The 12,882-nt window shown below is 43.4% G+C and overlaps 1 protein-coding gene across 1 annotated transcript in view; it reads right to left on the minus strand.

Annotated features, from left to right (window-relative positions):
* Window positions 1-12,882, minus strand: part of FNDC1 (fibronectin type III domain containing 1) — a 44,823-nt gene that overhangs the window by 9,352 nt on the left and 22,589 nt on the right. The window contains exons 12-14 of the mRNA XM_074818665.1: window positions 10,767-10,928; window positions 8,531-8,761; window positions 7,060-7,168 (exon numbers count right to left, since the gene is read on the minus strand). Of these exons, the coding sequence (XP_074674766.1) occupies window positions 7,060-7,168; window positions 8,531-8,761; window positions 10,767-10,928 (502 nt within the window). The remainder of the gene's footprint in view (window positions 1-7,059; window positions 7,169-8,530; window positions 8,762-10,766; window positions 10,929-12,882) is intronic.

Genomic DNA, 12,882 nt, shown 5'->3' on the forward strand with positions numbered 1-12,882 from the left:
TTCTGTAAAAACTCTAGCAGCATTAAGATCACAATACTTGAGTAATATGAGAAAGCTTCACATGTTGCCTTATTGATTCCCCCGAAGTATTTAAATCACATGCTTAACTCAAAGCACATGACTTGCCACTAGAACTCCATTCTTTGCTCAGTAGAAGCAAAATTATCCTCATCCTTAGAGAAGAATATGTGTAAGGACATTTTTAGTTAATTTCCAAATACAATGATTTTTAGTTGATGCCTACCCTGACATTTTTTCCCCAGATTAATGTTTTCTTCTTTCCCTTTTATCTTTCTATCTGGTACAGCAGAAACCAATTAGAATGTAAGACTACTGAAAAAATTTCCAGCACATCATTTTTAAAGTGCCTGAGTTTAGGTTTTCCTTTCTTGCCTGCTTGCTCAATTTCATTCTTGTAAAGAAATTAATTTAACCAAAAAAAATGAGTGTGTCTCTGTAATATACATATAGTATTTGAATCTTGATTTAGCCTCTCATCCCAAAGCAGACATCCCCAAAAGCTCCATACACGACCCACTTGACCGGGCAAGTGATTACTTGCAGGAATGCTTCCCATGAAGCACTGGATTACCTCCCCTGGTAATGCCCCATCTGAGTAGCAGGCCTGACGCTCCTCAGGTAGTGAAAGTGAGCCTGCACCATTAAAAACATCAGGTTGCTCTTGGTGGGAAAGCCCTCCCCATCCTGCACAGAAACCTGCCAGCACTGCCCCACTTGCATGGCTCACACTGAGCTGAGACAGGACATGCCCCCTGTCCCTGCTGTGTCCCACAGCAGACACCAGAAACTGGATCCACTCCTGCTTTCTGCAGCCAGTTCTGCCTGTAATTAATGACTATACGATGCTCACAAATGATTCATGGTCTTCTTCTTTTAAAAGACACGCACACTGTTGCAAAAACAAACCATGTTAAAGAGCAAAATTTAGCAAGGCTGTGCTTTTTACTTGTGCCTAGCACAATCCTCTTGCTGGCAGAAATATTTGCTTGTAGTTTTAAATATTGACCTTGATTTCTTGACTGCAGCTGCTGAGTGTTTAGCACGGATCAAGAAAGAGGAGAGGAGAGGCAAAAGGCCTCCTGTGTGCTCCTCTACTTCTGACCACCCAAACGGAGCACGGCAGCCTGAGCGCTGCTTTAGTCCCCTAAGTTGCCAATGCTCTTATGGGACACCTGCACCCATCCACACCTCCTTCACCCACTTTCACCTTCTCCACCCGGATCGGGGCAGGGGCCAGCAGCACAAGGCTGACCACAAGGATGAGACACAGGGCAGTGATTCCTCACGCTGGCTCCCAAAATGGCTGCAACACAGCACCGAGCTGTACTGACCTCAGCCAGCGCTTAGTGTAACTACTTCAGAAGAGCAGGAGAAAAAAGTTTTCCAGCCCGTAATTCTTTTCCGTAATGCTTCAAAGCATAGTGAAAATATCTGTATTGATGCCTGACTTCCGAATGCTTCCAAAGAGGTATAATTTGATACCACCTCCGCAACACAGTGGCACCTTCTGAGCAACCCTTTCAATGCACTTAATATGTGTGTATTAATGCTAGCTTCAAAACATTCCCATGAGATATGTAAGTGTGATGATCCACATCTGAAAGAGGAGAGAGCAGCCCAAGAACCCGTGCACCTATTTAAGTGGGGAAAAATATGCAGTTTTTTATCTAATGCATAATGCAAGAACTGATTACTTATGCAATCAGGACAATGGTACATTCAGGTGTCCTGTTATGTACACAGAAGCCTGTCTGGGACACATGATTGTTTAAGTTGCCTGCCCGACTGTCTGGAAAAAAACTGTGATGAAGTTATGAGTACATTTTTCTTTGATAAATTGGAAAATTAGTTTCTAAGCCTTTATATTACACAAGAACCCTCTAGTTGTGCCAGAAAGAGAGCCAGGTCTCATGACTTGCTGACCTGTGATTTAAACATAGATGATGCTATGATTGCTGTATTAAGAATGTCAATAAAATAATGCAGTCAGGATATATTTCTTTTTCAGACATGACAAATAAAAAAGAAATTGCCAAAGCCTTCCTAGGTCCAGGCATCTGACATTTTCATTAGTCATAATCCTTCAGCTGATGGATTTGCCAGGAAATCTCAAATCAGTATAATTCAACTGTTCTTCATCACATAAATACATGAACAAAATTTGTAATATATAAGTTGATTGTGCTTTGATTACACTTTGCTTAGGCAGAATTGCAATGAACTGTTACCAACAGGCACAGAAGAATCACAATGGCAACAGATGCAATACCGTTCTTTGTTCATTTTCAATACAGACAAGAAAAAAGCTTTTCCTCCTAAGAATAAACCTCCTTTGAGATTTTATATACCACTTCACATGTCAAGAAAGGACATAGTAAACTGATAGGGCAATGAATATGTAATATTTTTATTCATTTAGACTATATGACTAATCGCATCACCATACCTGTCACTTGGAGTAAAATGATTTTATGACTTAATTCAAGGTATCTCCCTTCTGTTGGAATTAAATAGCTGGCACTCACAGCCACAAAGTGAGATAATCACTCAGCATGCTAATTAGGGAAGCAGCTGTTTTTAGAAAAATTAGTTAGCTGTAAAATCCTTTTTCCAGCCTCTCCAAAGGCATGCCTGCATGGACCCCCAACCCCGCACCATCTCGGCAGGCTGAGATGGCAGGATGACAGCCAGCCATGGGACGCACAGTGGCACCATCCACAGGTGCTGCAGGTGGCAGGGCAGAAGCCATTGCACCGTGACCACATGCCAGCTGCAGGGACAGTGGGATGGCTGCTGCTGGACCTCCATCAGCACTGGGTGAGAGCTAGGCTGGATGCACAGAGGGTACACGCAGAGCATGCGGCTGCTGCCTGTGGGAGGGGAACTGGCATGCCCAACCCGGTGTCCAGGAGAGAGAGACACGCACTGCCCCGGAAGGAGAGGGGACAAGCCAACAGACCCACTGCCCAGCAGAATCAGTGGATAGGGGGAAAAGAGGCTTGGACAGGGTCGAGAAGGACAGGCAGGTTTCCTCCCATGAGCAGGTGGAGAGGGTAGCAGGGGCTGAAACCCTCCTCCTACAACTTCCAGAAGAAAAACATGTAAATCAGCTGCCTGAAGGTTCACAGGCTAGTGCAAAGTGTCTCCCTCCATCAAAAATGGTATAGCACTACATCTGTCATCAATATTTACAACAAATACTATAACAAGACACTGGAGCAGACCTGGAAGAGGAGCTGGTGTGGGGTAGGTATGTGCCACACAGGTCTACCACCTGCACAGGACAAGGGTTTCATTGACATCTTACCTCTTTTGTGCTGCTCTGATGATACGCAGTAGCTGATGCTGCTTGTTGGACATACTGCAACTTTGCTTTAATGGAGATACAGATAGGAAACAGAAATTTACGGTGTATCTGGCCCCTCAGAGCCAGAGGATTCCAGACTCTGCTTGTGGTTGTGAGCCCTGAGTAAATGTTTGAGAGCCTCCTATGAAATGCTCTGTGCAAACACTGGAATTGGTAGCAGGCACTGTGGGATCAAAATTTTGTTCCCTCCAGGGAACAAAACCCAAGTGGACAGGGAAGCAGATTTGATGAGACATGGAGATACAGTGGTAAAGGATGATGTTTTAAATCATGAGACACTGACACAGCTTTCCTGCAAAAAGGCAGGAAAAAGTCTAACTGTGCTCAAGATAGAGATTGAAATGTTTATGATGAGGATTATAATGTTTGTGACTGCAGGAGACTGGATTTAGTGATTGAGCGGATGCTGTCCAGCCCTTTGCATCACTTTTCCGTGACAGCTGAGAATTAAGGTTAGGGAAGGGACATTGTCAAGACTACCATTTTTAAGACTTAATAAGGTTTAAAGTAATTTTAGTGTTTACGTTTGCATGTCACAAAAAAGCAGCTCCTGTGTCCACTGAAGCTGACCAGAGTTTTGCAAATGGAAAAACTTCCACCTCTCAAATGGAATTTAGACCAGGTCTCAGAAGAAAACTTATGACATGGGTTAAACGTAGACTTCCGTTTTGTTTCTAAAACCTAAATACCAGGCAGATGTTTTCCAGGATATGTTGACAGCTTTAAATCTTCTCTGGGGCTGACTCCTGCCAAGATGCCAACCCGTTTTGATACGCTGTGCATGCGGCAAGATTGCACCACCAACAGCCCCTCATGGGATGCCCAGCAGTCAATAGCATCCGCATACAGTAAATCCGACTCAATCAGAGATTTCTCACAAAAGGCACTAACAATGCAAACACAAAATTTTTAGACTAACTTCAGATTTCATGGCATATTTTCTTAGTTAGGCATGGGGTCTTTTCCCAGTGGTTAGGGAGTTATTTTTAAGACAAAAACTATGCAATCAATTCAGTCTGTGGATTTAGAGAATGTAAATGAGATTGGCTGATACACACAATTTCTTTGTTGTAAAGAACCCTCCTTCTCCACCACAGACCCCACATGAAGCCTTTATTGCCACCACAAAGCATACAACAGGGGCCAATGGATTATACCATTCTCCAGTAAGATGCTGGGGAAATAATATGCTTAAAACAAACAGCACCTGCTTGAACCTCCCTACTTTGAAACAGAACCTTAATATTTGACATGGGAGTTGCTAGGTTCATGGAAATGCATAAACCTATAACCTTGCTGTTCCTATAAAACTCCGTTCAAATACAGTCAAGTTGTGACCTTCTGAAGCCTGGAGTTAATGTACGTCTCAGCAGATGTATCACAGGTTGGCAGCTCAATTCCCACCAATTCCCCCACACTGAGCGAGTCTGGGACAGTGGCTGCAGGGCTCCTGGGCGCTTTCACTGCATCTGCTCTTTCTGATGACCTGGAGCCCTTGAGATGGTGAGCACAAGAAGCAGAGAGCTATCGCTGCCCTTCAACACTGTCCTTGGGGCAGCAGGAAAGGGAGACTTGACTGAAAGACAATGAAGAGGTGAGAAGCTGTGGCTGGAAGGTGGAAATGGCAGAGAGGCAAGAGACAGGAGCCCGGCCAGGGTAAGCTAGGGCATACAGGCACGCCTCCCTGGCCTGCGTGAGGGACAGGGTGAGAGTGGAGGAGTGAAAACTGGTGAAGGGGAAAAGGGATGGCGATGTACAGGAGTCTGGGATGTGGAGGCAGGAACTGGGACTAGTGGCAGGAGAAGAGAGGTTTAGGGAAAGGGTATCCTCAAGTCACAAGGACAAGGATGTACAAAGGCAGGACGGTCTGCACCTGCTTCCCTCACTATCTAGGAACAGAATTTAGGAGATCTCAGACCTCTTCCATCTTGTTATAACAGGTGAAACCCACAGATAAGCAGTGCCCCATACCACCTTCCATACATTTGTAACAATGATGTTTTATAACAAGGGCTCTAGCAGAGGCAGAGCATACAATTGCAGCTCTCTACTGTGCAAATAATATTGCTTTAACGCACCATGAACCACTCTAAAGGGCTTGCACTGGGGTCTAGATTATTAATCTTCAGAATAGGTTGCCTTTTTTTATCTCTTGGATATGTAAGAAAAAGCCTCATGAAGCATGTGACTGACAGCACTGTAGACAGAACAGGAGAGGATAAGGTGGCACAAAGTTTTTCCAGGGACGTGTCCCTGGTGCACCTGCCTAAGGAACTGCTGCTGAAGTTGTTCTGGTGCTGGGTCTCCCTAAGTGATGCCATGACCTCAGAACTCTGTGGTTGGAGGGAACTGTCTGGGGAGGAGACAGGGGAGTAGCACCCCCTTCTTAACACACACTGTGATTTCTTGGTGCTTGGATGTTTCAGGGCCAGCAGGAACAGCTGCAGGTGCAAGGCACGTGTGAGTCTATGCTAGAGTCAGAGCTGTGCGGAGAAGCACTGTGATGTGGTCAGAAAAAATATGCCTGGTCATATTTGAGACCCAAATGCTACACTGCATTGACATTTCATAATTTATTTTATTATTTAATATGTTAAGATTTTAGATGAAGGTCATGCTCAAGCATTTCTCTGTTTTCTAGATTGAGGTTCTCAGTCAACTGCTTTTAACCTGTAGAACCTTCCCTTTGTCTATAAATCATCTTGGAAAGAAAATATACTTTAGGTGACACCGTTTCTTTCCTGTGTTGCCCTGGCACAAACCCTATGTGGCTGTCCTAGGAGTGCATGCTCTGATCTGCAGCTCATCATCAAGTGAGGTATGCTAGTCCTAGCTCACAATCCCAGTGCATCTCCCAGGTTACCAAATACATGAGCAACACCTGCTACCAGTGTCTAAGAGACTGTAGTCATCAGCACGTGAAGAGCAATCACTTCACCCAAGACAGCACCAAACTATTTCAGACTCAGAATTTGAGAGAAAAGTATGAGAGACACCAAGCATCTGTCAAAAGAAGTAATTTTAATGTAGTCCCTCTGTGGCCATTTACTTCCCACCCAATTGCCATGAATTATTCCAATATCATGCAAAGCATGTATTCCTGTTCTGCCATTTCAGTGACACTTTTTGCAAGATAAAGACCTAAAGCTCCTGCCAAACTGACTTCTAAGCAACTGTCACAGCCTCATTATATGCCTCCAAGTCTTCTCTTCCAGCACAATTCATTCGAACAGACAGCAAAAACAGACCAGGGAGTGGCACCTCTCCCCACCAGCCAGGTATCAAAGCTTGGCCACACCAGTATGTGGGAATGGCCACATCACATCACACCAAGGCTACACTTTAGTATACTCTTCCCCCTAAAATTTGATTCAGTTATGCATAAGGCTATAAAATGCATTTTTAAAGTAAGATTTTCTCTGTTACTGATACGTGGTTTTATATCACAAACATTTATGCACGTACACAGTCATCTGCTCCAGGGCCAATATGGTAAAAATAATATGCAAGTAGCCGTGCAGTTTAGAAAAAGAATTTGCTGTCAAACAGAATGAGTAAAATCTATATCAGATGTAAGCATTTATACTAAGGCCAAGAAAAACAATTAACAATTCTCAAAGTTTGTTTTACTTCCCTAATAGAACTGAAAAAGAGTGGATCAAATTCCCTACCGTGTGTTGGGCTTCAGGTTCTCAATTGGCAAATGAGTAGTCCCTGCAGTTCTGGTTGACCACTTATTCTTTAAAAAGTCATCATAGGATGCACTGTAAACCAGGTAGCCTGTAAATGGGAAAGACAAATCATTGTGAGGATTCTAAATAAATTTTAAATAAATTATATCCCTAGGTGTCATGGTAGATTTTATGGGTCAAAAGGAGTAGAAGCATCTTTGAATACAAAAATGATTCGATGCCTAACTCTCCTGGAAAATCTCAGGCTACAGGAATTTCCTGTCATTAGCTAATAATGATGGAGCATTATATCAAAGGATGGTACCCAGGTGCAAATTCTGATTTAAAACACAGTGAAGGCAAAAGATGACAGAAGCAACCCATTCACTGTTTTAAGTGATACACTGACTGTGCAGAAACTAATATAGTTAGAAATGCCAGGGTTTTTTCTGGAAAAAAAAAAAAAAAAAAAAGTTATGCAGACTGCGCTTGGTAAGCTACTGGATCAACAGCCTTGAAGAATGAAACAGCCTGTTCAAGTGCCACCTTCTCCCTTCCCAATTATCCCATTATTGCTGCTTCATCTCCACCAGCTCCCACCCCTCTGCCATGGCTGTCAGCCACAGACCTGGGCGAGGCTCCTTTAAAACTGGACGTTAGCACCAAAGCAGTGGCATTTTCCAGTGCTTACTTCAGATCTTTTGGGTCCACTGACAAAGAGGGGTTGATTACTTTCTAAAATATTTTGGTTATGTACTCTAGTGTTTTCCCAGCAACTTTTGAGATTCATTCTTGAAGTCAGTTGGGCTTCTCTCTGGCTCTCAAAAGGTCTAAAGACATTAAAGGAGATCTAATTTAATACATTTGTTTAACATATTCCCCATCTCTGGACCTCACTTATCAGACAGATATTTGAGCAAAATTTCAGTAAAACAAGGTAATTTACTCTGACACATTCTTTTCCTACAAAAAAAGAGGACTAGAAGACTGCCAAGCCAGAAGCCTCTCTACAGGCTCCTGTAGCCACGCTCACTGCCAGGCAGGACTCAGACCGGCTCCAGATATGCCATCACCTTTGCTCAGAGTGGACAGAAGCCGAGTGTGAAAGATGATCCAAAGACAGGCTTGGGAGGTGCCTGCAGTTTTGCTGAGGGCACTACCTAGGGGCAGAAGTGCTCAGCTGAGCAAAGCACTATCACAGCTATCATCCAGGCGAGAAGTGGTGCCTTCAGAACCACTGGCACATAATGAGTGCCAAAATCTTGATATCTGGACCAACATGGGCTGGTTGGTCTGGCACTGAGGGACAACAGAGGGACCTTTCTCACTCCTCAGAAAGTAGCTCACCTCCTTTAAAAAATTGCAGAGAAGTGACAACTTCATGAGCCATTGGCTCAGTTTAAGGCAAAGATGGTCATTTGAGAAAACCCTCCCCACTACCCCATCAGGAGAGCAATCCTCAGGAGAGTACCTGTTACCATGTCTCCTCGAGCAGGTTTGGCCCAGTCAACGATGACAAAGGAGTGACAGCCTTCAACTGCCACAACAGTGATGTTGTGAGGGGCTTTAAGGGGACGCATATCTTTCTCTCTGAGGTCATTAGGGATTATTTCATCGAGGCTTTCCACTTGGAAGTGCTCCAGGGCCTCTGTCAAGGAGCAGGGGGCTGCTGGATCTTTATTGAGATAGGTCACATAAGGAGCTGGAAGAGACAGGGAAGGGTGGTGTTTAGATAGCAGTTTGTACATACCACAGAGGAGCACACAGGCTGGCAATTTCCTGAAAAGAAGACAAGGTTTGTGATGCATTTTAAAATTTCTCCCCTTCCAGCCCAGAGACAGTTCATTGCTGCCAACAAAGCATGGCTCGCCCTCAATTTGATTGATGAGCAGGGAGAATGAGATGCCAATATTCAGGTCTACCCCTCACTCACTCAAAACTGTAGCCACTTATGCAAAGACAGAAGGATTGTCTTTGCTACGAGAGGTGGTCTGACTGCAGGACCTTCCACAGGCTACCTCCAGCTGCTCTGGAAGGTGGGGTTGGAACTGTCACCCAAACTCTCTGCCTTTCCACTCATGGGAACAGATCCCTGCCAGGGCCTTAGATCATCTAAGACTTTACGGGTCTAAGTGGTTGGTTCTTACACAAACATCTTAAAGCTAGAGTGAAACAACATAGGGAACAGGAAGAGTAATTACAAGGTGAAGTCTGGCCATGTTAAAAGAAGGGATTATTGCTGCGATCCCCAGGGTACTACGGGACCAGGAGTCATGAGTCCCTACCTTCCAGGCATGTGCTCTCAACCTGTAACTTCTATTTTTAAAAGCTTTACACTGACTGGAATTGCACTTCAGATCAGGAAAAGATTAAACCATCTTTTTATTGCCTTAAAAGTCACTGTAACATTCAAAGTAAGGACTATAAAACTCGCTTTGGAAATGTTTATTCAGTTGCAATAATACAATTCATTGAAATGGTAATATTATTTCCCTAGAGCCTTGAAATGTTCATAGACCAACATTTCTTGGTTTATCTTATTGGATTTCATGCCCTAAAGGGATTTTTTCCAGATCTTGCAATGAAGTTAATTTTAGCCTCTCCAGCTAAATGAATCAAGAAGCACTGTCAGTGAGAGAGCCGAATAGAAACATCATGAAATTGTTTGGACAGGGAAACTGAAGATGCACTGGAAAAAGTCTTGGCATATATAAAAACAAATGTTTTACTCCAGCAGCAGAGCTCCACTCTAAGCCACATGAAGCTTGTGGATATTGGAAGGGAAAGCAAGACATGAGTCAAAGCTGACTCTCCATCCTCTGAACTCCCATCTGAAATGCCAGGTGAGCCAGCAGCTGACCTGACCTCAGTTCAAATGCCAGAGGTTTGTAAAGGGCTGCGGGGGGGTCACCAGTCGGGGGTGAAGGCTGGAATGCTCTACCACATCGAAATCCCTCCAGTCTGGGCCCCAGCTGCTTCTGTGACAAAGAAGCAGAGCAGGTCTGAAGTGAGAGCTGCAACACATACCTACACACTTGAATGGCTCACATATAGGAGCCAGCCTCATGGCTCATGTCAATGTATTGGGGGTTCCTTCACCAAGTTCCTTCTACAGAGCAAAGATACAAATAGCAAAGTCAAATTTATCTCTGTTGGTTTTACTTTTTGGAAAGTTCATATCCAAAACATCATTCATTCCTTGACTTTGAAGCACACCTTTGACATACATGCTCGTGCAAATGTGGGTGAAATCACTGGGGTTGCATGGGTCAGTGGAAAATAATTTGGTCCCACAGAGGAATACTCACACTTACATGGAGACTTGCACTGATTGAACTACTGGTGTGAACTTAAAATGATGTAGCTGAGCTGAACTGAGCACCAGAGTTGACAGTCTTGCTCTCTTACTGACTTCAGCTAAACCAAACACAATGCAGAATACAGAGCAGAGCATTTATACTGAAAGAGTACAAAGAGGTTTGCACTGCTTCAACAAATTCAGTGTGGGTCCATACATACACATACACATCAAAGCTATGAACAAAGCTCTGCTGTTCGGGCTTCCCAGGTGACAGTCCTTACAAGGACCACACACTAGTCTGTTGGACGTATTTGTGCAATGGTGTCAGTTTAAGGGCTGACCTTGCTAGAACAAGAATCCTTTGCCACACAAGTAGTAAGCTACATAAACCAAAAGACATCCTTACCAGTGAACCGTTTCTTCCCAGCAATATCATATTCTGACACAGGGCCAGTGCCAACAACACTAGTCTCCGGATAGACAACATCCAATTCTGTCGTTGTAGAAGCAGTGGTGGTGGTGATGGTGGTGGTGGTTGGTGGCAAAGTGCTCTCAAAAAACTCATAGTCTTCAGAGGAAACATAAGATGAAAATGTTAGCTTGCTTCACATTATTTTGGCTTAAGTGTGAGAAGGAAAACATTTCTGTCAACAGCCACAGTCCCAGAGCAGTGCTACACACCCTGCCCTAGCTGCCTCACACTCCCCACAGGCCTCTAAGTCAGAGTTGGTCACACCTGAGCCTTGTGAGGGTTTCTACCAAACTGATGGGCAGCGAGCATAAAGCCTTTGCTTTAGAATACTAGCATTGTTGCTGATTTAGACCTCGCTCACACAGGTAAAAAGGATGACAATAAACAAATGTATTCATACACCAATACCCTGAATACACTTTGTCTGGCACCTCCCCTCACAACCCCCAAGAGAAGACAGCACAGTAATTGAATCCCTAGCCGCAGCCCTCAGATGCCAAACCAAGGAGATAAGGGAGTGAAAAAATGGCTTTTTAAGAAAACTCTGTGTTATTATTCTAAAATGCTAGAGCTGGTTCATACCGCTCTTACACCCTCCTGCAACTTAAGAGGCATGGAGTCTTGCACTTACCATTCATGGTCCCATTAGGGCCATGAGGGAAGGCAAACTGCCCCCATGAATCTCCTGATATTCAGTACTCCTTGATATTCAATCCTATTAAATCCAGTGCTCCTTGAAAAGCTACTGTGCTACCAGATTGACACACAAAATGAAGGGAAAGAAGCATCTGGCATCCCTGCTGTGTCCTCATACAGGTGGTAGGATTCAGTTCATGGCTTTGTTTTCTGCTTAAAATGCTAAAGCATTTGTTTTCTGCTTAAAATGCTAAAGCATCTGTTTTCTGCAGGTGACCTGCACCTAAGGGGAGGCCTGGCAAAAGACCTGTGCACTGAGGATATTCCACTTTCATGGGGATGTAAGGAACAAGGGATGTAGGACTAGTGCAATTTTTAGTTCACACTCTTCTCCCCACATTAGAAATGTTGGCCTCAGTATGAAGTGATCAGACTAAAAAAGCACAAAAGTCTATATCTTCCTCTCAGCTGCTGCATTCTCTTTTTAAATGCTTTTCTGTTGTTGGTTTGACTTAAGATCCCAGCACTGCATCCACAAAGAAAAAAACTTATTATTCTAGAGCCATAAATTCTACTATTTGACTTTAACAAAGTACTTATCCACTTTAGTATGTGGGGGTAGGAGCTGGAATCTGAGGATTAAAAGGAGCAGAACATCAGGAGTCACTGATGGCAGAAAGTGAATGCTAGTTCCAGTAATAGAGAATTTGCATTCCCTATGCAAACTTACAATTAAATGTTGGGACTTGAGGTTTTCTCTTCAGCTAAGTTTTGTGTGTCCTGCATTATAATAACAAGATGTCAGGAATATAACTCTGCAAAAATCTTTCCCTATTCTCCTTTTACCTGTTTTCAAATCTCTTTGATTTAAATTCCACATGAATTCAGCAAATTAATTATTTTATATGTAGGAAAGCTCATTCAGTATGAGCATGTTTTATAGTCTAAATGCAGACCTCACATCAAAAAAGAAAAGGATAAAAAAAATATATTCACAGTGCTGTAGAGTGCTAAAAACTTAATAAGGTATTTCAAGTTTCCAGGGGTCAGATATTATTTGGATCTTCTATTTTAGAAGAGTTGATTGACTTTGACTGGGCTGGAGTTAGAAGTTGTACCAGAGAAAGTAAAGCTAGGTTTGAAGCAGTGACTGTATGATGCAGCTCTGAACATAATTTATTTCCACAATAGGTTCCTGTTAAATTGCAGGACTGATAGAAAGGGACTTTCACATCCAGAAACAGTTGCCTTTGCACCCTTGATCTTCACATGTGATGCAGGACCCTGGAAAGCTTTTCCAGCTCACCACTGCTTGCTTAAGCTCCCATCCACCAACCTGCCCCCTCAAACCCAATTCCAAAGAAAGAAGACAGGGAAAAAAACAACCCCAACATGCCACTTGCAACAGACTTTT

This window comes from Strix aluco, chromosome 3 (genome assembly GCF_031877795.1).
Source record: "Strix aluco isolate bStrAlu1 chromosome 3, bStrAlu1.hap1, whole genome shotgun sequence".
NCBI lineage: Eukaryota > Metazoa > Chordata > Aves > Strigiformes > Strigidae > Strix > Strix aluco.